Below are 27,823 nucleotides of genomic sequence, written 5' to 3'. Positions count from 1 at the left end.
TTCTGGAGGATGACCTCTAGTTTTACTGTGGTTTGTTGGCTAGGACTTCAGAAACTTGGAGAAACAGGAGCAAGTGGAGTCTTTTAAGTTTAGTGCCACATAAGGACAATAGAAGAGAATGACCGTGGTTTCCCGTGGAGCTGAAAGGCAGGCAAGTGCTTTTAAAAAGTCTGCCTTGTCAGTTGAACCAGTTCACAAGATGGATCGCCAACAGTATCGAAGTCTGTTAAAGAAGATGTGCATGCCTGTTGTGAGAGGTCCTGACAACAGACATGGCTTTGCCAGCTTTGAAGAGAGAAACAGTAATTCTTTCCTTAAATTCAATCCATTCACCTCTCTAGTAGAGCCGAATTACCCTTTATTCCCACACCGGGATGATGTGCCTTTAGTGGATCCCTGCTCAGGTTTTGTGAGTCCAGGAGCAGATGCTGACCTGCAGCCCAATGTTGGAAGAGCTGTTGAATCCCTGGTGTACTACAGTGATTGGAAACCTCACCAGCAGGTCCCCATCACAGGAAAGAGAGGCGAGCCTCCCCACAGGAGGCAGATGATCCTCCTGGAGGAAACCAACCAGGACAGAAGGTGGAATTCCAGGGCTGTGTCAGCTGCTTCTGTCAGGGCACAACTCAGAGGTAAAGCAAACTACTCTTTTTATTTCTTAATCACCAAAGAAATCGGTGATGCTTAAATAAATACAATTAGTTTCTGAACTCCATTCCCCAAGGTCCTGAAAGAACAAACCTTATAAAATATACTTGCCCTGGATATTTGAACTGAATATAACAACTGCAATAGAGTGTTTGTATGATTCATTGCCCCTGCTGTAGCAAAGAGGTACCAGTCAGCAAATTCTAATGAGCATTCTAATGCTAAAAAGAAAAAAAAAATCTTTGAAGGTAAATAATGTTTTAAAAAATCTATTTAGGTAAATTGTGTAGTTACATACAATAGTCCTAATGAGCACCTCTTTTAATGTAAATCAAAATAACACATCACTCCAGAGTCAGGAAATCCCCTGGATATTTCTGTGTCTTCTAGTATTTCCTGACAAGTTGCAGTGCAGCGCATTTAAAGACCTATTCCAGGGTCTAGCTGATCGGAGAACAGAAGTTCTTTAGGACTGCCATCACATGTTAGTCAAAGTACATATTACCCTCTTATTTTATATCAATGTGTTACACATAAAGTTGGGTCTGATCATTTCGTATTGATTACAGCATCAAAACGGAAATTCACTCTTTTTAATGTGAAGCAAAATTGGGTTGGTGGTTAATATTCAGAATTTTCTGATGAAAATTTTGGAAAGCAGAAATATCTACTCTGGGCTTCTAAATGCAGACATAATTAGCAGTAAGCAATATGGTTGAATTTTTAGAAAGATTAAGCCAATTCCAATGATTTTCATAGAGAAATACTCATTACACCTAGATCAAAATTTTATGAGAACTCAGGCAACTTGCTTATAGATGGGGGGAGGCATTTCTTAGAACATGGTAAAGAAACGTAAATAAGCTTGTTCCATTTTACTACACAGAGATAACACTCTCACTTCACAGTTAGCTATACTTTATCCGTGTTATTGTCACCATAAAGTCTACATGCTATAAATTCAGGCAGTGTTTCTGGTTCCTTGTTTCTGTCTTCGAACTTTGCATCTTAAATCACTTTAAGCTTACTGCAGTCATATAACAGAACCTGAAAGAACTCAAGAAACCACAAGGGATAAAAAATAGACTCCATAATTTTCCTTTTTTTTCTTTTCATCCTTTTCATCCCATATAATTTTCACTCTTATTTCTCAGTTACTGTGTTCTCCCTTTACATATGAAATTAGACCTCAGACACCAATCAAAACTGATCAGATGGTTTTTTCTGAAAGCTTCTGGAAAAGTGAAGGGGAAAGAAGATTTGAGATATGCAATTCTATCTGACCATTAATTTTTCCAACACAGAGAAAAGCAGACAGAGACAGAGATAGAGATACTCTGGCAGATAGAGACACACCTGAAATGAATACAAACAAAATTTGAAACTGAATGTCATCAAGTCCTACTACTTTTAAAATATAAGAGGTCAAAAACAGTGCACAGTTTTTGAACAACAGTGAGGTGCAGTGAAGCTTGTGAGACCGCTGGGTTTGTGAAGCCTCTCTGCATATGTCTTTATATAGTGACATAAGAATCTCACTTTTTCCTTTAAAAACAAAACAAAAAGATGTTCTGGCTTTCATGGTTTCTGGGAAACAGCTTAGAAATGTGAATGAGTACATCTTCAGTTTCTGACTCAGAATCCAAACCAAAAATTCCCCAAATTCATCATCCGTCATTGAATCCTGCTTTGTCAGATTGGGAGATTAGCTTAAGTAATAAACTGAAACTGGCAGTATCATTAAGCTTGTCATTAGTTTAAAGTGATAAAGCCAAGACACTGAGTTCCCAACTTGGACAAGAACAGATCATGCCATTTTAAAGTGATAAAGCCAAGACACTGAGTTCCCAACTTGGACAAGAACAGATCATGCCATTTTCAATCCTGTGGACTGAGCAAATCATTAGGGGCATTGAAACCTCCAGAAAGTTGACTTAAAGAAAAAATTATTGCCATTTTTGTGCTAGATCTTTCCACTGAAAGCAAAAGGAGAAGTAAATGTTAGAAGATTAATCATCCCAGCAGTAGGCCAGTAGTGTCAAGATGGCAAATTACAGTATACGGTGCAAAAGCAGAGGTCTCTAGAAATGCATATGTACAATTATCAAAGAAAATGTAAAATTATATACATGTCCTCCTAAGGATGTTGTAGCTGTCATGAGTGTTTTACACATACAGCACAAGGAATAACAGGTGTAACCTTTAGGTCCTTAATCAGTGAACCAGAGGAAGACTATTTTTATGGAACTACTAGGACATATGGATGGATATATTTGAGCCATCTACCTCTTTACTGTCGAGTGCAGTAGTATATGCATGCGTATTAAGTAATTACAACATTTCAGACATAAAACTTAATGGGAGCATTCCCATATGAGTCCAAGTTGTATATTTGCAGATAGCATTTGAAGTTTACTCAAAGCTGAAGCAATGAAATTGCAGCCACCATCTTTACTGCAAGCACATTACCTGTTTAAGAGACACTTTCCAAAAGAATTGTTTTAATTGGAGAGTGATTCAGTTTGAAAGCTCTTCACAGTGGAAAGATCCACAAATTCTGTCAAGCTTTTCAAAAGCAGCAACTTAAAGTTATAGCACACTGTGCAAAAAGCTCTTTTAAAAACCAGGTCATATTATTTCAGTACCTACATATGGCATTAGGATACTAAACTTAGTCTCTTACTGAAAGCTGTGATTTTCTTTTAAACTTTGTCAGAGTGATTAGTTCTGCAAGCACTAATTTTGCATTCTGCACAGTGGTTTTCAACTTCTAGTCTTTGAACTATTTTCTCCAAAGTATGCCTAAAATTTCTACAAATAACTAGGAAAAGTAACTGTATTATGAATTAGCTTAAATTTGCTACATAAAGGTCTTCATATGCATTGGAAATTTTGGGGGGTCTGGAAGTAAAAAGCAGGTTGAGAACTACCTAAGTAGTATGTTCTTGATACTTAAAAAGTTTCCAGTGTTCATAGAGAGTGGCGTGATGGTTGTGTGACCCCTTTTAGTATGGTATAACAAAGTATATTTAGAAATACACCTTTCCCAAAGTCACCAAAAGCATTATGCTAGTTAATGGCACAGCAGTTTGAATTATACTCTCATACATATCCCTTACCTTATTTATAGGATTATTTTGTGGGTTTTATCCTGATTCCCTAAGGAGACAAGTTGTTTCCATTCATCTTTTTTATCTATTGGTTCTCTCCTAATAATTTTTAACCCCATTGGCCAATTTCTGCCAAATTTTACAGAGATATAAACATCTCAAGGATAATTACATCCCTGCAAGATTTTTGAAGGTTGAAGTCTGGGGAGAGGAAAGACAAAAATGAGTGTTCCTCTTGAGGGAGCTGAAACTCGGGCATTGTAACATCTTTCTATTTGGCAGCAGCTCACTTGGTTATCAGCGTGTGTGTACTGGCTCACCAATCGGTACATATGTGACTCTACAATAACTGCAGGATGTGGCCTCTTGGTGCCTAAGCCTGATTTACAGGACCTGGTCAGAGAGAGCTCAAATTATTGGAATATGGAGTTGGGAGGATGAAGGAGAGAGGAAATATCTTTAGAAAATTAGTCACCTACTGCTCACGGAATAACTTGTTTATTGCTTTCAGGGTTGGCAAAGATTATATAACTGTAGAAATGCAATATGCAATTACTAGTTCAGGTTGCATTAACAACCTTTTATTATTATGTTTGCTAATTTGGATACTTTCCTTTATGCAGTTAGTACTGTACATGACAATATGTGAAGTAGGCCAAACTCTAGCAATGTATGTTATGATATTATTTATCACTTACTTTCATCTTCCATGTAATTTAATGTATTTTTGTGGAAGTTTTAATTCAGAGTGGTAGCAGGTAACTGAACATTGGTGCATCGATATTTATGGGAAGCCATGAGTTGTTTTCATCCAGCTTAAAACAGTAAGGATTGCTGCAAATTGATTAACACAATAGGAAGCCCTTTCTTTCAGGTTGGATAACTCCAGTGAAAGTTGCTCCTGCTCTACCTGACCAAAACCATATTTTTGCATTTTGTATGGATCCCAATCTCAAGGCTAGTGTCTGGTGCTCTTCTTGTAATGACAGAAAACATATTTAAATAATTTTGTATCTAGTCTGCTTTCCATTTAACATACTTTTGGCAGTGATTACAGTAGTGTAGTGAAATCGGACTTTCTCATTTCTTCATCTAATTATATTGAAATAAGGGCTATATTTCACATAGCTGTATGTTAGCATGACCAGATTTTAATGGTGGCCATCGCTCCAATAATTTTCATTTTTTGTACTGTTACTCTAGTTAAGACATTTAGACTGTAATGTGAGACCGATACTACCAATGTCAGTTATGTGTAACCGGAGCAAAAATACCAGAATGTACAAAAGATACCAAAACCTCATACTTGGTGTAAATACTTACATATTTAATACTTAGGCACTGCCTTATTTGTTGCAAGTTACAAATAAGTAAATCAGTGATTCCATAGCACAAGTCTAATTAAGTCTTTCGCATACTGAAAATGTAATGGCATCCTTTATCCTTCTACACTGGTAAGACTATTCATAGTCCTTAAAGTGTTGCACATGCTTAAATAGTTAGAATGGAATGGAATGGAATGGAATGGACTATTTCAGTTGGAAGGGACCTACAATGATCATCTAGGCCAACTGCCTGACCAGTTCAGGGCTCACCAAGTTCAAGCATGTTGTTAAGGGCATTGTCCAAATGCCTCTTAAACGCTGACAGGCGTGGGACATCGACCACTTCCAACAGGAGGCCTGTTCCAGTGTTTGACCACCCTCTCGGTAAAGAAATGCTTCCTAATGGCCAGCCTAAACCTCCCCTAGCGCAGCTTTGAACCGTTCCCACATGTCCTATCACTGGATACCAGGGACAAGAGATCAGTGCCTCCCTCTCCACTTCCCCTCCTCAGGAAGCTGTAGAGAGCAATGAGGTCGCCCCTCAGCCTCCTTTTCTCCAAACTAGACAAGCCCAAAGTCCTTAGCCGCTCCTCATAGGACATTCCTTCCAGCCCCTTCACCAGCTTTCTTGCCCTCCTCTGGATGCATTCAAGGACCTTCACATCCGTTTTAAATTGTGGGGCCCAGAACTGCACACAGCACTCAAGGTGAGGCCGCACCAATGCTGAATACAGCGGGATGATCACCTCTTCTGACCGGCTGGCTATACTGTGTTTGATGCACCCCAGGATGCGATTTGCCCTCTTGGCTGCCAGGGCCCACTGCTGACTCATACTGAGCCTGCTGTGGACCAGCGCCCCCAGATCCCTTTCTGCAGGGCTGCTCTCCAGCCACCCAATTTATACTTGTGCTCGGCGTTACTCCATCCTAGGTGCAGAATCTGGCATTTTGACTTGTTACATTTCATCCCACTAATCATAGCCCAATGCTCCAATCTACCTAGATCCCTGTGCAAGGCATCTTGTCCCTCAAGAGAGTCAACAGCACCTCCCAGTTTGGTGTCATCAGCAAACTTGCTAATGGTGCATTCAACTCCTGCATCCAGATCGTTGATAAATATATTGAACAGGACTGGCCCTAGAATTGAACCCTGAGGAACACAATTTGTAGCGATGAACATAATACAAATACATCAGGCATATGTGAGGGACTGCAAAGTGCGTTTGTTGTGCCATTTTATAAATAATATAATGAACGGAAAGCTACATTCCTGAGGAGAAGAGAGACAAAGACATTCTATTAGTTTTTAAACTTGTATTCACTATATTAAATTTTCCTTCCTGAGTAAACCTCCTCAGAAATAGATCTACTCTTGATCTCCAGTGCTGGCTGGTGAAGTATGTGAAATTGCATGTTTCATTCTGATGCAAAAGAAGATAGTAAACTAGGAAAAAGCAGATACATGCAGTTCACTCTTTAAACAAGCAATCATAGTATCATATATGTTGATAGCATTGCTTTCTGCCATGTATTTGATTTCTCTTAGGAATTAAGTGATCCTTCTGCAAGGTGAAGAGAAGAAAAAGTAAGGGACTATTTCTACAAGTCAAATACTCTAAAGTGAGACACCATTTCTTTTAAGAACAGTTTTTGCTTGTGCTTTGCTTCATGTTTTCATCTTCTTTTTGCTACTATGCACCTTTACATAGATAGCAGGACATACAAGACTACAAACAATTTTTCTATCACTTGGAACTTCTGGTGTTTTAACAGCATTTAGCATAGGATTCATCTCATGAACTTTAGTTATCTAAAAGCTTGCATCCAGTCTGTGCCTTTCATCTCCACTTCCTCTATAGGCAGTGAAGAGAAACTGGAGTTTCCAAAAGGGCATTCTGTACATCTGTCTTCAACGCCTGTCACAGGCATGATATGACTGGTGTCTAATCTCTATTTATGTCCCGTCTCACTTAACTGATTATTCAAATTTAGACAAAATAAAACCCATCATCACTGTAAGCTTATTGGAAGACAAACTACCTCTTTCAATTAGTGAGTGAGAAAGCTTTAAAGAAGATAAGCCAGTGAAACTGTACCATAACTACTTGTTCCCCAACAAGCAACATGTAATTCCAGGCTTTTCATGTCCCTTTGAACTAGAAATATACACCTTTGTTATGTTCTGCATCCTTCTTTGTCACTAATAATTCCTTATTATCTAGCTACCGATGTCATTCACTAATGATTATACAGGAACTTTTTTCTCTTCTTTTTTATTGTGGATCTAGAGCTTATAAAGAAGTTCCTTGGGATAATATATTACCTTCCAAAATCTAGCCTGCAGAATCAACAGTGGAAGTGTTGGCTGATCCTGTTTCCCAGTGTTTCACAAAAAGGAGATACAATCCTGAAATAAGCCAAGTCAGTGAACAATTTCTTGCCAACTGGTTTTAGGTTTTGCTAATGAAATGTAGCCTAAATTTTGTATAGGTCATACACATAAACCCACAGCAATGTTTTCAAATAAAAACAGTCACAAGTGAGCATTTAAGGTCATCAGCACGCTCCAGTAATTGCCTCAAATTATTTCATATTTTTCCCTCCCCCTCCCCTGAAAATTGGTACAGAAGAAGATATGCATGCATAGTACCAAAAGAGAGGATAAGGGTACTGATGAAAAATTGGTTGATAGGAATTATAGGAATGATGCTGTAGCATAACAAATCTCATGTTAAGTTAGTTTACTTGTGATTACTAACTGTAATAATTATTATTTTTACTAAACTAAAATTCAGTCCTGCAATTGGTTCTGATTGCTGCATGAAAATCTAATAAGCCAAATTAATTAGGTAATGTTGCCTTACAGGAAGCATCTAATTATGATTTCAGGTTGTTGGAGACTTCTGGGACAGATTTCAAACAAGATCTTTTATCTCTCCACAAGAGACCTGTTGATTTTTTTGTGAATATTGGGGTCCTCTGAGCACCTCCTTTATGAAGTCTGCGTACAGTTAATTATTTCAGAAGACTAAATTCAGCAGCATTCTGTAACTAGAAAAGTTAAGATACTCAATCAGTAACTACATGAAAAGTATACTCTTAACATGCTTCTCCTGTGAGAGTTAAATATAAAAAGCAGAAAAGAAGAAATCTGTAAAGTGAATGATTGTCATGACTGCACACATCTGATGTTTTCATTGAGACATGACATTTATGAAAACACCACGTTCATCATACACATGTACAAACTCGAGGTTTTATCTTTTGTCTGTAGAATCCAAAACAGTCTCAGCGTGGAACATTTTAGATGAGCCTAGTAAAGGGTGACAGGAGGTTCAGAAGGGCTCAGATAAAAGCCAGGTAGAGACGGGGAAGAAAAGGTTGGTCAAAGCAAGATGGGAAACCTAGAACTTGCCTCCTTTCCAGGCGATGAGCCAGCAGGTTTGCTCAGGCAAACTCAATGGACAGGTGTGCTACTGGACACACTCATGCATAGAATGGGAGAGACAGGTACCACTGCAGGGTGGAAGGGAGATAGAAAACACTATCATTATGGTTTCTTGAATGTTGGTCTTTTAAAGGAATATAGACATGGCCAGTGAGAGCAGTTTGCAGGGACAGACCAAGAGAGAAATTCAGCTCTGATGTTAAATTTTCCCATGTTCTCAAGAACTGAATGAGAGAATTGTTACAAGTAGAGAAGCAGTTCATGTTAAAAGAAAACTTGCTTATACTGTCCTCCCAGGAAATTGCCTGAAGTCCCAGTATCTGAAGATGAAGATTAAAAGACAAGATTCTGCCTGCTGAACCGGGTCATTTAGCATATATGCCAATCTAATCATTTACCACGGTCTTTTACCAAATTCAAATGAGCATGGCATCATTCTAAGAGAAAAACTGACTTGTCACCACCTCTCTTTTGAGACCTCATAAATATTCTATCAGAATATTCTGTCTGGTGAAAAAAAGGTGATTGATCTATTTTGTCTTTAACAGTGTAAGCCGAAGCTCTCGAACCTGTCATATCCCTTTGTATACGTAAGTACAATGTCCCTGGGTTGCCTGGGTTGCTTCTACTTTCTACATTTTTCATTAAGCCCAAGCAATCCATCTCTCATCTTCTGAAGCAAGAGCTATAGGTGGCCTGTGTTATCTAATCTTAAGGTGTTTTCTGGTGCTAAGGGAGAGCGTGTGCTGAGTCTCCTCTGCTTGCGGGTGACTCCAGCCTTTTGCCTGTAAACTAGAAATCAGGATACATTACGTCCTCTTTGGAAGAATATCCCAGCCTGATTATGGGCATAGCCAAAAGGACAAGAGGTGACACATTTCTATCTTACTTCCATTCTTCCCAAGCCTCCTCTCTGCACGTATGTACTACAGCTGTCATTTGTTATGTGCTGCAAGTTCAGCAGATGATTGTTTTCATCTTGGGACATGCCAAGCACACAGGGCAGTTCGTCCCCATGTTTTTTCTTGTGGACTGTTTTAATAAATAACTAGAATTTTGGAGCATGCAGTATATGGTTCAGCTGCCTCCACCAGCTGTCTAATGAATAATGTACATATCTTTGATTTCCTTTCTCTCCAAACAGTGGCTGTGTTGGTGCAGTACATTTTGAACACCTTGACAATGCCGATGTAGACTTAATCCCACTTAACCATGTGCGAACTTCAAAGCCTCGCTACACAAGCACTGCACAGTATGTTTCTCTTATTAGCATGATTTTGATACTGCCTCTTGAGTTCTTGTTACTTGGGAAAGGGGAAAAACCAGTTAAAGATCTGGTCTTGGGCCAAAAGAATGAAAAAAATTGGGGGGAACACTTCTTATTCTTTTTAATAACTTGAATGATGTCTGTTAACACAGGAAGCACAGATTCAAGGTTGAACTTGAAGAGACCCTTTTAATTACTGAGTCAGTAGTAAGTGGCCTACAGTGGTAACTGCGTACAGTGGTCAGTGTAGGTCTGTATAAATCTAAGGGGCCATTCAGCCTGGATATACAAAATTAGTCAAGGAAGCTGATACAAAATGAGCAGAGAGATGTCTACTGAGATGATGGTATAACAGATTTTATCCATCTACTTGTGTTTTGATAAGCTTAAATGCAACCTCTTTTGACTAAGTATGAATTTATCATAGAACATTAAGGCCTGATTCTTTATTGTATCACATTAGTGTTATAGTTTCAGGGAAATTATGCTCCTAACACCATGCACCACGCTTTTCAGTCAGAAATGTTGATTAGGGTTTTTTTCCATCCAGGAGTTGCTCTGTGGCGCAAGTGACCCCGCCATCCATCTAGTACAGAATGGTCATAATGGACTGACAATAATTGACTGTTGGACCAAAAGCCACACTTAGTGTGCCCATCCTGGGAAGTAAAAGCTGCGTGTGGTAACACCACTGCAATATACTGTCTTGGTGTAATGAACTCTTCACGACTCTGAACTAGGCTGGGTTGGAAATCAGAGTATACTCTCCTTCCCACTGTTAACCTTGCTAGACTCATTGCACAACCAAGTTTTAAGAACTCAGCAGGCCCCTTGCCCTTTTTCTCAATTGAGAAAGGCTGCATGTGAAGCTAGTCTGAGCACATCTGCTAGATTATACCCCAAAACACCTGACTCATGGTTCCTAGTGATGCTGAGACTACCTAACACTGGCATTCCTGTAAATGCCCAGTAGCAGAAAATAGATTTGTGTTACATTCAAGGCTCAAGTGGGGAGGACGTGGAAGAGAAGGTTCTGAGCTTAGCATGCATGAGGAATTTCTGCTGATGCCATTCTGGATAGAGTCCTTACTTCCAAAAAAGCTAGGTTTATTTTCAAACTATGACATACTTCAAACGCTTCCTGTTCTTTAGTATTAATAACAGGTCTGTTGGGTGGAAGTGCATGTGCCATTCTTTGATGGGTAGTGACTTGAATACTGCCATGTTAAAAATGCGTGATTTTTAGCTTTAGCCACTAGATGGCCTTTGACTTTGCAAAAGCTCCGTGAATGCCATTGGGAACACCTCCTGACTTTTAGCTAGATCACGAACTTTGACATGCAAAGGTTTTCACTTTAAGCCTTTCCTAAAGTTCTCCTTAGTAGCCTGCGCTGGCATGAAGCATTTATTTGCAAACTTTTGAGACAGTAAAACGGTAGAAGTAACAACGTAATGGTAAGAACTAAAAATTGTGAAACAAAAGAGGAAAGAGACTGTTCTGTTTACTTAATCAGATTTTCTCTTTGCCTAGGCCTTTCCTTTCTGTCCTTTCAGTGGTCTTGCAGAGTCCACATTTGTGAGGAAACTACAGAAGGGATACTTTCCTGGGGGAAGCAGAGGGAGAGAAACTAAAAATATTTCCCTCTCTGTTCTGAAGAAAAGGCATAATGCTGGGCCTTACTCACATACGGCAGAGTATGTGCTAAACATTCCTAGTTGCTGGGAGCTGCCTTGGAAGTAGCTGGAATTTCTGAGCTCCACCTTAAGTCCGTTCATTTCTGTTTCTTACATCAGTTTCAGGGAAAATGCATATCCTTTTGTAATGCATCACATGCTACCACACTTGTGGGGAATGGCACGTCATTCTTCACACAGCCTTACTGACTACAGCACTAGGTTCACAGGCAAAATAAGGTGCTAAGCATTGTACGATGGTCAAACTTGACCCATATTACTGCAACCAAACCTATTAATATCAAGCTTTTATGTGCATAATGTACCATTCGGATTGTTTTATCTCACCTCCTGCACAAGTCATCTGATTTCTCACAGCCTTCATCTAACTTGTAACTTCTGCTTGAATTAAAACATAAAATAGTATAAAATGATTATTGAGAAATGTGCTTTAAAAATACAGCACACACAGCATACAACATAGTGCTGAACAGAGATTTCTGAGTTTGAAGGGAAGTTAGCAGAGCTATTAACCCTTAGTTCTGCCATGTCATACTGCTGTTGCTGTAGAGCTTTGAAGAATAGAAGCTGATGTGTACGCTGTGCTGCAAACAGACAGACATATTGCCTGGAACTATTTGCAGTGTATGGTATCGTGGTGGATTTATAAGTTTGAGCAGCAGGTTCTGTATTACCTTCTCCGGTGTCCTCCATGTCATTTTCCTGGTTTTTAGTGAGTGAGGCCATGGGTTTCGTTGATTTCTGGCAACCAGGAGATCAAGATCTCTGAGACCTAAAAGATTCTGACATCTCAAAGCTGTGAAAAACTCAATTCCACCTGAAAAATTCTAAGTTCTTCATTAAGTATTTTTATTCTCTATGATTGTCAGACATTGAGATTGCTATGAGTTTAAGTAGAAGAAAGAAGAAAGTCAGAAAAAAGACATAAAAGTGATCCCTATAATATTTTTTTTTTCTTTGTGTGTTTGCCAGTAGTTCTAGCAAGATCTGTAAATGTATTAAGGCTGCTAGACTCCCACCAAAATCATTGCGAATTAGATACATGCTTTGGATTTAGAAGCCTAAATATGCTTTGTAAGTCTGTAAAATGTAAAAATCTCTTTGTAGGTAGTCACTTTCACTCTTTCATGGACTAGCAGTTGCACTTCCTGCCTCTAGCACTTGGGCAGCAGCATCAGCGCTCGGGCATTACTCCAGAGTGAGACACTATTCTCCCCCAGACCATGCAAGAAAGTGGTTGCCATTCAAATTATTAGCAAAGCTGAAACTAGCTAAGAGTCATCTGTCATGTAATTTTGCAGAGACAAACAGGAAGAGTGGTGAACCTGGGCATGTTTTGCATGTTACCCTTGCGCCCACCCTCTCTTCCTTTTGGCAGAACAGGAAACCGTCTTCTGTTTTTCTTCTTTTTTCTTAAGGAATTAGAAAAAAGATAAAAGTCATGACTTATGCTGCAGTTGAGCCTAAAAGCCCCTAGTATAAGATCAGTGTTGTGAAAAGCTGCTCTGCATATACCCAGCACTCTAGATAATACTCTGAAGTCCTTACCATGCAATTTGGAAGTTTTACAGATGGGAATCCAGGTACAGTGGGATTAAGTGGTTTGCCAAATCCCATTGGGAATCTGTAGCACTGTTAGGAATGAAACTTCATGTATCCTGAGCCCTAGCCTGTGCCTTTTTTTTAACTAAACTCTGAGCTTTAAGCTATTGAAATGGTGCTTTGTTGAAACTTGGTTTTAAAAAACAATAATTAGCATAAAATGATGGCCATAGTTCTTAAAAGTTAGGCTGCGGCACAAGTGAAGACTAAGGAATCTAAGTCACTTTTTATCCATTTTTTCTCTGTGGTTCAAACATGGAATAGCTGTGGGAACCTTCACCACATGTAAAAAGCCATGTCATAAGTGTTGTGACTCATCTAGAAGTGCTAAATTTATAAATCTGAACTTATTAATCAAAACTATGTTCGTGATCTGGTGGCAGTCTAGAATGATCAGTGGGCATTTTCCTAAGGGAGCTGTAGAAGTGCTTTTCTCAGGTCAGACTCTTCATCTTCGCACTTGACCAAAAATCCTGGATGGTAGTTCAGTTCCTCTCGTTCTCTTCCAGGCTTTCAGTAAAGCCTGTCTTGGGGGAAATGGATCAATTACATCATCTCTTGAGGTTTGTTCCAGCCCTGGAACGTAGCATCATTCTTAATATCCTTGGTTTGTGTATGCACTCCTGAATATGCTTTAGGATGAACTTGTTCCTCTCTTTCATCCTTGGTTATGTTGCAATGTATGCCTAAGAGCTGGAATCTTCTATCATTTCTTTGCCAAGGGCAACATACAAATCTTTTTTAAAAAAGCCAGTCAAAAAATTAGGAAGTTGTTGTGAAAGAGCACTCTGAAAATCTCTTTCTAATGCAGTCCTTTGTCACCAACAGACCTCCAAAAATCTTTTATAAAACTTATCATAATCTCCTTTTACAGCTCAGTGCTCCATCAAGTGGACTACATTGTCAGAGCACAGGAGTTGTAGGCTTGAATCTCATCTTTTTATGCCACTAACTAGCGAGGTTCCAAATTGAATGCTTTGGTGCTTTTTTGTATTTTCATTGTGTGTTGCTTGTTTAATTTTGTTAGGTATACTGGACAGCAATTGTCCAGTGAATCAAGTGGCTTTTGTTGTATTTTTAAATTTACTGATCTTTTGTGCATAGTTTCTTTTTCGTGTGGGTTTTTTTCCCTACTTTCTCCACTTGTCTACCTACTTTAAACTCTCTTCTTGCATTTGCTCTTTTCTTTCAAAGCCATGAAGTGTAAATTCCATTGTAATCAATGAGTTAAAGGCATCTGCCTAACAAGATTTCCTGAACAGGGCTAGAATTGAGTATCTGTTCATATATTTTGCAGAACTGAGACCTCTGCGATTTGTTTTAGAAGACTTTGGAGTCTGAATTGATTATGTCTGTTTTCCTTGGTTATTTTTTCTTTGTTTCTTACTGATCTGATTATTAATTATTTGCTTATAATATTTACTTATTTCTGGAAGATGAATACTGCATTTGGTTTTATATGTCACATAGCTAACCATATACTAGGTAGGGAAGCAACTGAGAGCTAAAGAGTATGTTTTCTGCAGCCAGCCAGGCTTTCAAAAATAGCTCGGCAACCACACGTGAAAACCAGAATTCTGAAAGAGCTTACATTCTGGGTCCATGTTGATTTCCTGTGAAAATCTGGCCACAAACACCACAATTAAACTTTTAGGTGCTGAGCACTTCTAAAAATCTGATCCTCTGTGTGTAACTGCTGCTCCAACCCAAATGTGTATCAAGGAAGAGGAGAACGGTCTGAATTCTGAGGAAACACTGTATTTTCAGCTCCCTTGGGCAAGTCACACAGGGGAGGAAACTTCACAGCACAGCTACAGTGACTTCCAGGAAGGCTCAGACTGCTAAATTCTCTGGGCGCTTTTGAGAGACTCCATGTTATTAGTAAGTAAAAATAAGTAATGACCCAATTCATTCTTTCTTGTTATTAACAACTACTTTGAAAAAAATCTCTTTCTTATTCAGAAGTGCATTTTGAACCTAATAATTTTGAAAGCCATACAGAAACTGGTTTTACTGCATCGTATGGATTCCCAACATGATCATCTGCTGTTCTCTTTTTCTGAAACATGTTTATAGGTATGTTATTTTGTATAATTCTCTTCCACCCCTAGTCACCAGCTTTTTCCTTTGTTGATCTCTTCCCCAGTCAGCTGCTGAAACAAGGTTATGCTCTATGTAGTATTTTGTTTCTGCAGGTGTTTTAAGGGTCAATGGAAAAAAAAGCCTCCCACGCTGGTGATGGGGATTTCCTCTGTAGCATTCATGGGCAGGGCTCTGGTAAATGCTCAGTCTGACAGACGCAAATAACTCTCCTCCTTGGCATTGTTAGAACTCCCTTACACCCTCAGTGAGTTAGCAGTACTTAGTGTAGTAATAGTGTAGCACACTTAGTGCATTCCAGCGGACACAGCAACAATTCATATCAATCGAGTGTTATATCTGCCTCGTGCTTTCCTCTTTTGTGTGTCTTTTGTATTACAGCACAGCAACTTCCTGATTTCTTACTGTGGTACTTATTGCAACCTACCTCTTGAAATTTGACAAAATGAGTTAGGACAGAGATTATATTTTCTTGTTCCACATTAAAAGCCTCTGCCTCCAGAATTAAGTAAAAATCTGGCAGTCATTAGCATTTTAAAACTTGCTACTCATAATTCATCAGCTCTCATAATACTCAGTAGAGGGCAGTGCTTACACAATACATATGCATTCTAACAAAGTATTACTTACTTAGCAGCACTTTTGAAGCATCAACTAATTAATTGCCATAACACTGGTAAAGTAGATTATAGTACTAGTTTTTGAAAGATGAAGACTGAGGAGGCTGAAGTGACTTGTCTTGAAGGCCACAGTTGTCTGTGTCAGAGAGAGGACAGGATCTGACCAAAATCCATTTCTGGAAGCAGTTGATTGAAATGGGAACTTAATACACATAGTTTCTAAGAAGACAAAGTCCTAAGTGTTTCAAGTCCTGCAGTTATTGCACAAAGCTGTTCTCTGAAACTACCCTTTATTCTTGGTTTCTCAAGCACATTGGGCAAAATGCTACTATCACATCAGTATATCTGTAGTGACTTCAGTCATATTTCTTCGGTGTAGTCAGCTTCCAACTGACTGTGTGTATGCATCCCTTATCATTTCAAGTTACCACAGAAACCTCACAGGCCACAATTAGCTGGGGACAGGACTGTCTGCTGCCTTGCACCTTGCATAGTCATTTTCATGGGCTGCCTAATAGCTTTCCCACAATGTATCTTTTCTTCAGAAACTGACAGCTTGTCCACCATGTATGCCTTTTTAGTGATTTTCCAGTTTAAGTCATTTGGGAGGTTGAGGGTGGCAGATGCCGAAATATCCTACTTTGACATTTTCCAAATGAGATTTTATTGCTGGTTTGAAATGCTTTCTTGTTTCTGAAAAATATTACCCCCTACTAAAAAGGGGGGGTTGAAAAAGTTGAAAGTAGAATAAAACTGTTTGAAATTGTAGAAACAAAATGTTCCAGTTCAACATGATTCAAAAGATTTCTGAGTAATTACCATTTTGATGGTTTTATCCTTTTAGAAACCCTAAATCCATTTGTAAATACCCATTCCCTATCCTGCTTTGATGGCTGAGGGAGAAGGGTATGAAATGCAACCCCAAATGCTCCGTTCAAAAATCCTGTCGGCCCCATTCATCGCTCTGCATGGAGCACCTTGTTTTGACTTCACAAGTTCTCTCAGGTATATTCTTTCCCAACACAAAAGACTGTATGCATTGAGTTTCCTGACATAGGATCACATCTGAGGCATTTTTACCACAGGGTATTCTGCTTGGCAAATAGGATCATGGAGTAAAAGAAGGGCCACAAATGTGTGACGTGTCAGTCTTCCTGGAAGGGGATTTGAGGTGGAAGCCAGTTGCAAGTCTTATGTACTGTGAGTGAGACGTGAGAGGCCTGTTTTATAATTGCAGTAACCAGAAGAGCTAGTTAATGACTTAATCTGGTGATTTAGTTCTATGAGATTTGTACAACAATGTTTCTAAGAAAGAGTAAGATGTTAGGAACTCTTTGCTTTTAAGTGCAAAATAAGAATCTACCGGATTGCTTTCACTAGACAGAATTTTTGCACAAAAAACTTGGATACCTCAGTCGCTCAAGCTGAAGTGCTAGATCCAGGGTTTTCAAGAATTACAAATTATTTGGGGGAATCTTGATTTTGCTCCCATAAAAGCAGCTGACATGGAATTTACACAGCAAATCTGGGCATCCAATGCCCTGGAGACACCCTAGAGCATCACTTCCAGCTACTGCTTCAGAACAGTATGGGTCTCCTGCGGGTCCTGTGCTATAGGGGGTTATCTCAGATACCTTAAGGCATCTCAGATAGGTCTAAATGCCAGTATGGGTGGCCAACTAAATTAAGCCCACACTGTTTTTCCTGAACACTACCAGGAAATAAAAATCTTCAAAGACATCCCGAGATGGACATATGAAACAGAGGCACACCAAAGCAGAGGCACTAAGAATCACTACATTCCACTTGAAAAATCTTAGAGCTTGCACAGATTCAACTGTCAACACTGTATGTTTCTTATTGCTGGGACTAAGAGCTGCTAGCATGATAACAAGGAAGTGTATGAACAAGAGAGATGTCATGGTTACAGAAAGAAAGCTTGATGACGCCAGCATAACCACAGAGGAGTTTTGTATGTTGCCCAGTGGTAGCCTGGCACTTAGTTGTTTTCTTTGCCAGCAACAGTCTGGTTTAGCAGCTCATTAGAGAAAACACACAAGAGCTAGACAGCATGATCCAAAAACAAAAAACCAAAGGGGTATTTTTTTAACCTCAGTTTCTTCTGCTTTATCACATACATAACCGCAGCACATTTTTGCATCTTCTTTGCAGGTTCCCAGGAGAGCAGCTGCTTTAATGTAGTGTAAGCTTTCTTACTATCCTGGTACTTTTAGCTTCTCTCTGCCCATCTCTTCTCTTTCAGAGCTACATCCTTCCCACATGTTATGAATATACCAACTTCTGTCAATCCTTTCTAACATACAATCTAGAACAAATCTTCATCTTGGGTCATCTCTCAGGCTTGATTTTTAGATAATGTTTGGCCATTTATGATGCTTTTCTCTTTTCTTCTAGTTTTGCAAGTTTTAAAGGTCAGAAGATTTTATCAGTCAGATGCCTCAGAGTGCATAATGTATTTGAATATCTCCACAGTTGTATAGTTCTTATGTGAGTTAACTCCAAATAGGCTTATAAAATGTTGCAAGTTAATATAGGGCTTCTTGTTGTGATCTCCTTCTCTTCTCTGTAACGCTCATACAATTTAAAGGAAGTCAACGGAATTTCTTTATTACATGTAAGAGATGTATCTTGGTATGTAGCACATCACCAGGGTAATAAAACTCTGTTCATAGGCTGACTGATTCCTTCAAAGTGATACCACATTTTCAGTTTGGGCTGAAAGCATGTGCTTACACTCACACCCACCCAATGTCCATTGTGTCCCTCAGTGGGATCCCTGCATATGCAGATGAAATCTTCTACACAGAGTTACTTCATCTGCACATAGCCTGACAATTGTCTACTTTGACATGAAAAAGCAAATTTGTCTGCAAGCCATTTTATCCAATTCTGAAAATATGTTCCACTGCTGTATTGTATTTTCAGGCCTACTTGTTACCCCTGCATGGCTGCTATCGAGACAGAGAGCAGATTTGTTACTTGCTCAGCCAACTACTTGGCGATTCCCTATAGGTAACAACTTCCCAAGTGCTACAAAACTGGTGTACTGATTCTACAAAGGCACCTTCTCTGGAGGGTCACATACTGGAGCATAGCCCAGGGAATAAAGCAGTGTATGAATGTATGGGTTAGTGCAAGGCTATTCCAAAATAAGACAAAGAACTAGATAGTCTTTCTGCTAACTACGGGTACAAAGACTATGACATATACCACCAGCGCTCCTGTGGCAAGTATAGTTCACCCACAGTCCTTTGTTATAACTGTGGTAGGTAGATACAGCATTTTGTCATTACCTCTGCTATTCTGGTGAGGAATTTCAGAGCCAAGTTTCCCAGTACACAAGTCAAAGAATTTTCTGATAAACCGTGTCTCGCACATATGTCCAGTTTTGCATCCTGTGCTGAACTTAGTTGCGGAGAAGTAGCTGATCAGCTGTACTGAAACTAATATCTCTGTGCACTTTTAAAGGAACTGTTTATTTTTACCCAGAGTACAGGGGAACCAAAAAATACCTCAGAGATTATTTTAAAGGAGACACTCTTATCATTCATGTGGTCTGAAGACCCACAAAGGACTAATGCAGGCAAAGTTTACAATCTCAAGTATTTAGTTGATTCAGTGGATGAAACAGTTTCTCATGAGCTCTTACCTCCATGTCTATGGGCAGTCTGGATATATGTATAATTCAGCAGTGTCCTATTTTGTGCTGTCAATGTAGAACAGTACCGATGATACTCTCTGAATAACTTCGTGCTGCAAAAAAGCTGTCGTATTGCAGGGTTAGATTGTTTTATTTTTAATCTTTATGGATTATCTCTCTGAATTCATATTAGTACCTTCTTTTTTTTTCTTTAATTTTGTCCATTTCTGCTTGATCTTACAGCAATTGCTATCAAAATTTTCTGTTGTGCTACCTCAGATAAGTAGAATTCTTTCCTCCGTCTCTTTAAGGAACTTTCTTTTTGAATTTCACATTGAAACTTAGCATCAGAATTAACAAAAGGCTTTAGTTTTCCAAGATGTGTCACATACTGTCTCAGTCCAGTGGTGTACTCAAGCAAGAATTTCAGCTGATATGTCTAAGCAGTGTTAATAATATTACATATACATGTAAATACATTCTTAATAAATTCTAGGGGAAATTTAGAGAACTTCAGAATCATTTAGGAAATCATTTGTGTTTTAGGCCATGAGAAATCACACCTGTTGGCCTAAAGCGTGCTACCTAAATTCCATGTTTGAAGCTGGAACCTAAATATGAGCTAAATCTGTATCACTTTTTTAAAGAATATTTCCTTGCTTTTTGTGCTCTTTGCGAACCCCATGACCCCATTTGTTCTCTGAGATTAAATGTTGCTTGTAATCATGAATATCATACAGATATTCAACCTGAACAACTTGGGGGGGGGGGGGGGGGAGGGGGGCGGGGGCGGGGGCAGAAAGGAAAAGTCACTAAAGAACTCACTTTTGCCATGTCTAACCAAAGATTTTGGGTCAGATCATCAGCTAGATCATCGTAAAGTTGTTTCGATGATCTTAAAGAAGCTATGCCAGTTCATACATTCTAAGGACTACTCATTATATTATGAAGAGTTTTTACCCCATCCATCTTTGATAAACACTAGCTGTTTTAGAACTGATCTGTAAGTCATATTTCAAGCCTATAGTCATTTAATTTACTCTTTCTCCATGCCCCCTTTAACTTTTTCCTTTAGCACTCCAAATATCCCTGGATACACTGGCAAGGTTCATTGCTCAGCAACCCACCCGGCAAATTCTAATCTTCCATCAACAACCCCATCAATAATTGCATGAATGCATGGACAGGTATGAGGTATATTTCTCAGCTTGTTCAGAAAGATTACGGGGAAAATCCTAATTGCATTTATTTAGTTAAAGAACAATTAAATGTTAAGCATGACATTCCATTGGTTTAAAAAATACAGTACATTTGGGGTTGGATCCCACCACATTATTGTCATGCTAATCTGAAATCCTTTTGAGGTTTTAGAATTTTTTTTGAACATCATAAGGTATGTATTGGGAAGGTACCTTAACACTGAGGTAAATCATGATTTCTAAATGTGGATTATTTCTACACTGAGAAATCTTTTCTTTAGCTACGGTCACTAAGTCATGGCTCAAGTGACTGGTTTTTTTGATTGATTGATCTGTGTGTGTTTTGGAAGAGGCCCATGAATGTTGAAGTTAAAAATTCCCAAAAGAAAAATGTGTGGTGTTGTGTTTCCAAAGTGGTGTTGGCAGACTTACAAAATGGGTATTTGCTATACAAAAATAGTTGTTAAAAATGGGTGGGTTTACTCAGAAGGCAGTGAGAGGCAAAATCATGCCATGTCCCACACCGATGCAGCCCAGGACCCTGTGACTATGGCTACCTCATGAAGTGAGTGAATAATCTTTATTCTCTCTTGCTCTTCCATACAAGGCTTGTTAAAACTATGGGCCAGTGTAAGTATTTAGGTGTCTAACTCTTGGTGGTTTCAAAAGAGCTGGACACCTCAGAACAGCTGAAAACCTGTTTTCCTTTTGTTTACACAAAGAGCTTCTGACATTGGCAAAGGACCAACCTAGCCTTTCTCCCGGTAGCTTCAGCATAGCTTAATAACTATTTGTTTCCCCTCTCTCCTTTATGATTTTGTGCTTTAGATTCTGATTTCTTGTTACCCATGATGATCTATGACATGGTGACACTATCCCAAGTTTCCATGTTTTCCTGAGACCTTTATCTTCCATTAAACTATTTAATTGGCCTTAGAATTCTGTTCACAGCACATCACACTTCTTTTTCAGCACTGCCAGTGAAAAGTATCCAGAAAAGGCATGAGGAGCTTTAGGGAGCTGCCTGGCTTTTAAAGAATTCACCTCGTCAAGTGTTTTGTCGTTGTGCAAAATGCACTGACTTCCATTTCTGCTGCCTTCCATCCGTTCACCTCTGCTCTTTTTCTCTTGTGGTTATACTTAGAAAATAGGCAGTCACCTGTAGTTGCAGTTTGCTGTTGACAGGGAATGAAAATACGCAATGGAGTCCTGAGTCTACAGGCTAATAAAGCTGAACTCAGAGCAGCCTGATGCAAGACTAACTTGCTTGTAAATGTCACAGACAAATAAAAAGACAAGTGCATCTTAGCAAAGATCATTGACAGACTTCAGACAGATACACGATTTCAAGAGCAAAAAGACAGGCGCCACTGTGATCTAAGAAAGGAAAACACATCTTTTACTTCCTTTTACTTTCTACAGGTGTTACTGTGGGTGTAGTTCATAGTCGATGAATTTTCTTAGTTTTTAGTGGATAGCAAGAACAGGGTTCTCACTCTGTGCTAATGGAGACTTTCCAGAACCAGGACGGAATCCCCTGACTTTTGAAGAAGAGTGTGTAGGAAACAGATAGCAAGCATAATCATACCCAGACATTGTAGACCAGGTTTTACCACCCTTTTTCTGAGCTGCGTGGTACATTCCCCTGAGGGTAGAACCACTGGTTGCAAAATTGTAACAGTCCTATTTTACTTTCTCTGGGGCTACTTGTGGAGTAAGATAGTGTTCACTGACTTAAGATGGAGGATTGTAGGCCTCTGCGAAACTACTATGTAAAACTATTAGGGATGCTGGGAATCTCCCCCCAACATTAGTTAGTAATGCCCATAAAAGAGAGATGTTTAACGTTTCATTCCTTCCCTTTGTAAAATAAATGATAAAAGTCCTGCTGATTTCAGTAATCACCGCTCAAGCTAGACTGTAGTGGAGAGGTGAAGAGAAGAGAGGTTATTCCTGGAATTTGAGGTCAGACTACCCCAATTCACTTCCACATGCTTTTCATGTAGGACATGATCTCATTCTTACTGTTTTTAAAATGGTGACCCCTTTTTTTCTCTCTTTGATCATTCTCAAGCCATGACTGTAATAATTTCTCAGAGTAGCAAGTGATTGCATGTGGTAGATGTTTTTATAGCTGCTTTGTTTGACATGTCTACAATACACAGTCAGCCTCCTGAAGACAACTATGGGTATCAGAGGGAGTCTCTTGTCTACTGCTAACATGGTCTAATAAATGTTCCTGTCAAAACTATCAGCAATATCAGATAGACCAGGCAGCATGCAACCACTTCTGCACTGTATTTCTATCACATGGAGCTTCCACAGTATGTGGGGCAAAATCCTTTATACTTGTTTTAAGCATTCTGAACTCAACAGGATTGTATAGGATATAGAAAAGAAGAAATATGGTTTCTTCATCTTCAAATATGAATAGTATTTTAATATGTCAAGCTTTATTGATGCATTTTTATTGTATTGTTATTTCCAGGTAATCCCAAGGTGAAGTCAGAAAATTAGGTTTTGAAGTCCTTTAGTGCAATTAAATTCTGGCAGCATTGTTTAGCTTTTGCATAGGAAGAAATGTTTTATGTGTTGTTTTGTGTTTTGTTTTGTGTTTAAATGAACTGTCCATTGCTACCCAGCAAACACAAATCCATTTGCACCACGAGCTGTGTAGAAATGTGTTTGTCTTGCCATAGTTAATATAAGGTAGTACTGGATTTAGTTTGATTTTAGAGAGACGGATTGCACCTTTTCAGCAAGTTGCTTTAGAGATTTCAAAAAGGATCTTTGGGTCAGAAGAAAATACTTTTTGTTTGGAGAGTGAGTGAACATAAGGCTCTGTGGTCAGTTCTGTGTCAGCCCTGCTTTTGATTAGGTGTTTTGCAGCAGAGGGGCTACACCAACTTAGGCTGTAGATATAAGATTATTTATAGTGCCTTTTCCCGTAAAAGATTAGAAGAATATCAGAAGTATAGCATAAATTGTTCCCTCCCAGACAGTCCCCAGCATATTTTCTAATCCCCATCCCAGTATTCTGTACCACGAGGACTGGGAATCTAAAGCACGCAGGTCATGGTGCCAGCAAAATGTTTTTTCTAGGCTTGAAAGCCAAACCTCCAGCTTCACCAGAGTTAGCCCTCCAGGCACCACAGGGCCTTAAGTGCTTGAATGCATTCAGCATGCTCATGGCAGTTCTCCACAGTGTGCAGGTTAGTTGTGAAGCAACTGTGTGTGTCCAAGAAAGGCTGAAAAGAGGCAAGAGGCAGAACATACCTTTCTTACAGCTGCTGTAGGGATCTGTCTTTCAGCACGTTGCATATACCCAGAAAGTAAGATTTAAAACTCTTAAGAAAATTTGCCACCATTGTTCTTAAGGGGGCTGATTTTAATACTATGGAATATTGCTAATTATTAATACTCTCTGAGGCCAATGTGCATAACTGTTTTTGAAGAATGCAGTGAGAGGGAAGAAGAGGGAATGTTTAGCAATATGAGAACACATTTTAGAAGTCTTTTTTTCTCTGTCTTTTTGTGACTGCAGATACATAGCAAAACACAGAAGCGTGTCTCAGTATAATCACCAGCGACCTTTTTCTCAAATGGTGACTCCAGTTAGTCCTCAGAATTCTTTCAACAAGAGAGAACGAGAAACACTTACAGTTTAGAAAGTGTCAATCCTTTTTACCTGCATAAATGAGAGCCTCGGTGTCTGACAGTGAGGAGGAAGGAAATGTGTGAAGATGTGTGGATACTTTAAATACGGAACAAAAATAAAATAGCATAGAAGTGGGTGTTTGTGGTAGTCCTTATTACATTATTCTCATATTTATGACTTACTAGCACTGACAGTTAAAACCATATTAAAAACAAGAGGAGTCGTAAGTCAAAGGCTTGAAACTTGCTTTCTGTACTGGATTGCCTTGTTAACTAAGGTAGAAAATGATGCTGTAGCTATTCCATCCATTGACATAAACATTTTGTGTGTGTATATATATATATGTATATACACGCACATGGAGACACACATATGTAAATGTATTATTAACTAAGAAATCGTTACAGAGCAGCAGCCCTTCTCACCAGCTGTCCTAAGCGTGCCTTGCAAAAGTGGTTAAATGTCACAGAGTGAGATTTTAATCTTTGTCTGTGCTGGCTCTGTGTGTAGTAGTGAATAAAAGGAGCCAGGTTGTTCTCTGGTCTGGAGGCTAATTAAGACTGTGTGGCTTGCACCCATGCTTAAATTCTCTTATGCTTAAGAGAATTAAGTTTCTTAACTGAAAACGGTTAAATAGGGAAGATGGAGGACCAGTACTTAAGCCTTTGTCTCGGCACTGTTTTGTTTTCTGGAGTTGGTGTAGACATCACGAGGAAGTTGGATCCCTGAGAAAGAGAAGACCACATGCGAATTTGCAGTTCAAGGAGTTCTGCTGTGCTCCAGGGGCCAAAATAGTCCAAATATAGTTTATTCTAATTTGGACAGCCTGGCAGCTTGCTCAGAAGTTTCTGTCCTGAGGTCTCTGGTGAGTTGTATTACCCAAATCATCTATATTGCTGCTCTGTTACCTCTCCTGCTTGCTTTTCTCCAGTAGGGTTTTGAGGTACGTATGTGTGTAACACGTTTATAAGAAATAGCTTTCCCATATCCAGTTAAGGGCTTTCTATGAAGGATTATAAAATGTACCAATGGCGAAAGGCCTTTTCAAGAGCAGACTGAAGACTCATTGGAAATACTGAAAAGTAGGGAATATAAACCACAGAGCCAGAAGACAGCAAATCCACAGAAAGAACTAACGTCCCTCAACAAAGGGGTTAGATCCTCAGCAACAATAATGGGAGTTGAGCATCTAAATCCCTGATGCTGCTGTGCAAATCTCAGTCGTGCAGGATATACAAGCCCCTAGGGAATGTGAGATGACAGCTAAGCAAGACAAGCACTGACACTAAGGTATACCATTTTTCCTAATAAGGCTGTAGAAGTTTGTTTATCCTAAAGTGGAGCAGAAATATTCCAGTTCTTGAAATGTCTGACCTAACGCAGAAACTACAGCACTTTTAGCTCTCTGTATTTTCATCATGCACGAAACACTGATACCTGATTTTTTAAAAGAGATGCTCTCATCTAATCACTTTCTCTATATGCATTAAATTAGAACTTACGGGTACACGTGCAAAATTAAAGCCTATGTACAGGTACAGGAAGGATGCAACCTGCCTTTGCCTTTTGTGCTTGTCCATTTTGGAGCTGCACATGTATTCAAGTCAGTGAGTATTTTAGATGAAAACGCAGTCTCTTTTGCACATTTGGCTTCTTATGTCCCATTGAATTATTATGTACCGTATAAAAATATTTGCAGATGTGTTACTGGTTACAAAGGCTATGTTGTTATATGGTTGAGGAGGACTCCAATTAAATCTTTCAGAGCCCCAACTCTGCAGTGCAGAGAGAGTGATCTGACTTTGGGTAAGAATGTAGGAACTGTCTTTGTGCAATGCAGTGCAGCATCACAGGCTGTATCTTGAACAGAAACTTAAATTCCATTCAAACTAGCAGATGAAAACTGATCACATTTTAAACCAGCAGTGGGCTGAGAATATTGACTGCAAAGACAGATACCATCACTTGAGTAAGTTCAGATCGGATGCTTTATGTATAAAAACATTTTACACGTGACATAATTAAAGCACAATAATCTAAGGAGACAGGAGTTATATTTAAAATGGGGCAGGTTCTCAGCTGGATAACTCAGCATGGTTTTCTCTGACTTTACAGATCGGTTAAGAGCCAGAATCTCTACATCTAATGAGCGAAAGCTGTGTGTTAGAAATCCTCTAGATAAATCAAAATTGTAAAAAAAATTGTAAGGATGATTTACACTTCTCCATACTGCTAGATCAAGATGAGGAAATGTATAAAAAAATAAACAGTGGGAAGGAAAGGTATTTTTTAAAGTCAGTTTCTAGTTACTTTCAGTTTCTCTGAAAACTTGAACAAAGGGCAACAAGCTCTTGGGCTTAAAGAGCAAATGGAAGGGAAATGCTTGTATCCGAACTATAAAGTCCCTCATTTCACTTAAAATAAACTAATTAAAACAACAAAAAGCATATTTTCAAACTGTTTTTCCCATTAATAAGTTCTTACGATTTTAACAAATCTATATTTTGATCGTAAAATTATAAGAGAGTATTCCCTGAAACCTCAAGGAGAGAAAATTTTCATGTATTGAAACAGAAGAACTTAAAAAAGTGATAATTAAAAAATAGGTATGTGACATAGTCAATACAAGGCCTATTCCTGTTTGTACTGGCTGCAATAGCATTGCTCTTGGTAGTGAAGACAGAAGGGGACTCTTGCCATCATGTCAATCCTATAAATAGTACCACTTGATTTAATCTGAACCCTTCTAAAGTCATGTGATTCATGGTATGGTGCACTGGTTATTGCTATTTTAAAATTTTCTGACTCTTCCATACCATCCTAAAGAGAAACAAAAAAACCCCTAGAATATCCTTTCACTTGATAATGTGGCATGTGATATAAAGTATATGATATGAAGTATATGAAAGAGGGTTGCTATTAAAGAATCTCAGTTTTGCCTCCAGTTGGAAACCAGTGAAAAAATACTTTGGTTCATGGCACAACTTCTGCTTTCCATCTGTTAAACGCCTTGCTGAATCATAGATGTTGTTAATCTATACACGGTGTTCATAAAGCAGTCAAATTTCAAGTCACTAAAAAGCATTTTTGGATCTGTTCCTTTGAGTTATGGCATCAACACCTAGATGAACAGGAACAGAGTTGGCTTCCGGTGTGTAGTAAAACCACTGAAAAACAATGCTGCCGTGAGAGAAATGGTTTCCTGGGTAGAATTTAGTTGCTTCTCCTTCTACAGACTTCTAAAGGCTTCTGAAAGTGTAGTCTTCCAAAGCAGAGCATTTACACCATGCAAAATATCACTACATTTGCAGCTTGTTTCGCAGAATTTCTCTTTATAAGCAGCACGCTTTGGAAGTTAAGTGATTTGAAGTCATTTTGTGTAATGTAGTTGTTAGCATAGGGACTGTGCTTTTAATATGATCACTTCAATGTACACAGTAAATAAACATGTCTTAAACTATTCTATTTCTTTCTAAATATCTCTAAATAA

General features: G+C 38.9%; 1 protein-coding gene across 1 annotated transcript; it reads left to right on the top strand.

The window, feature by feature from the left end:
- The first annotated feature begins 118 nt into the window (after positions 1-118).
- Positions 119-24,343, top strand: SPMIP7 (sperm microtubule inner protein 7). Its single transcript, XM_076328965.1, is given in 10 exon segments — positions 119-632; positions 4,633-4,715; positions 6,630-6,703; positions 7,372-7,504; positions 7,973-8,033; positions 8,803-8,809; positions 9,080-9,121; positions 9,676-9,783; positions 20,552-20,686; positions 24,220-24,343. Coding segments are annotated over 10 exon segments (1,281 nt in total).
- The last annotated feature ends 3,480 nt before the right edge of the window (positions 24,344-27,823 follow it).

Source organism: Aptenodytes patagonicus, chromosome 2 (genome assembly GCF_965638725.1).
Source record: "Aptenodytes patagonicus chromosome 2, bAptPat1.pri.cur, whole genome shotgun sequence".
Classification (NCBI taxonomy): domain Eukaryota; kingdom Metazoa; phylum Chordata; class Aves; order Sphenisciformes; family Spheniscidae; genus Aptenodytes; species Aptenodytes patagonicus.
Note: the sequence above shows the minus strand (reverse complement) of the source record. Positions and strands in the feature narration are given on the sequence as shown.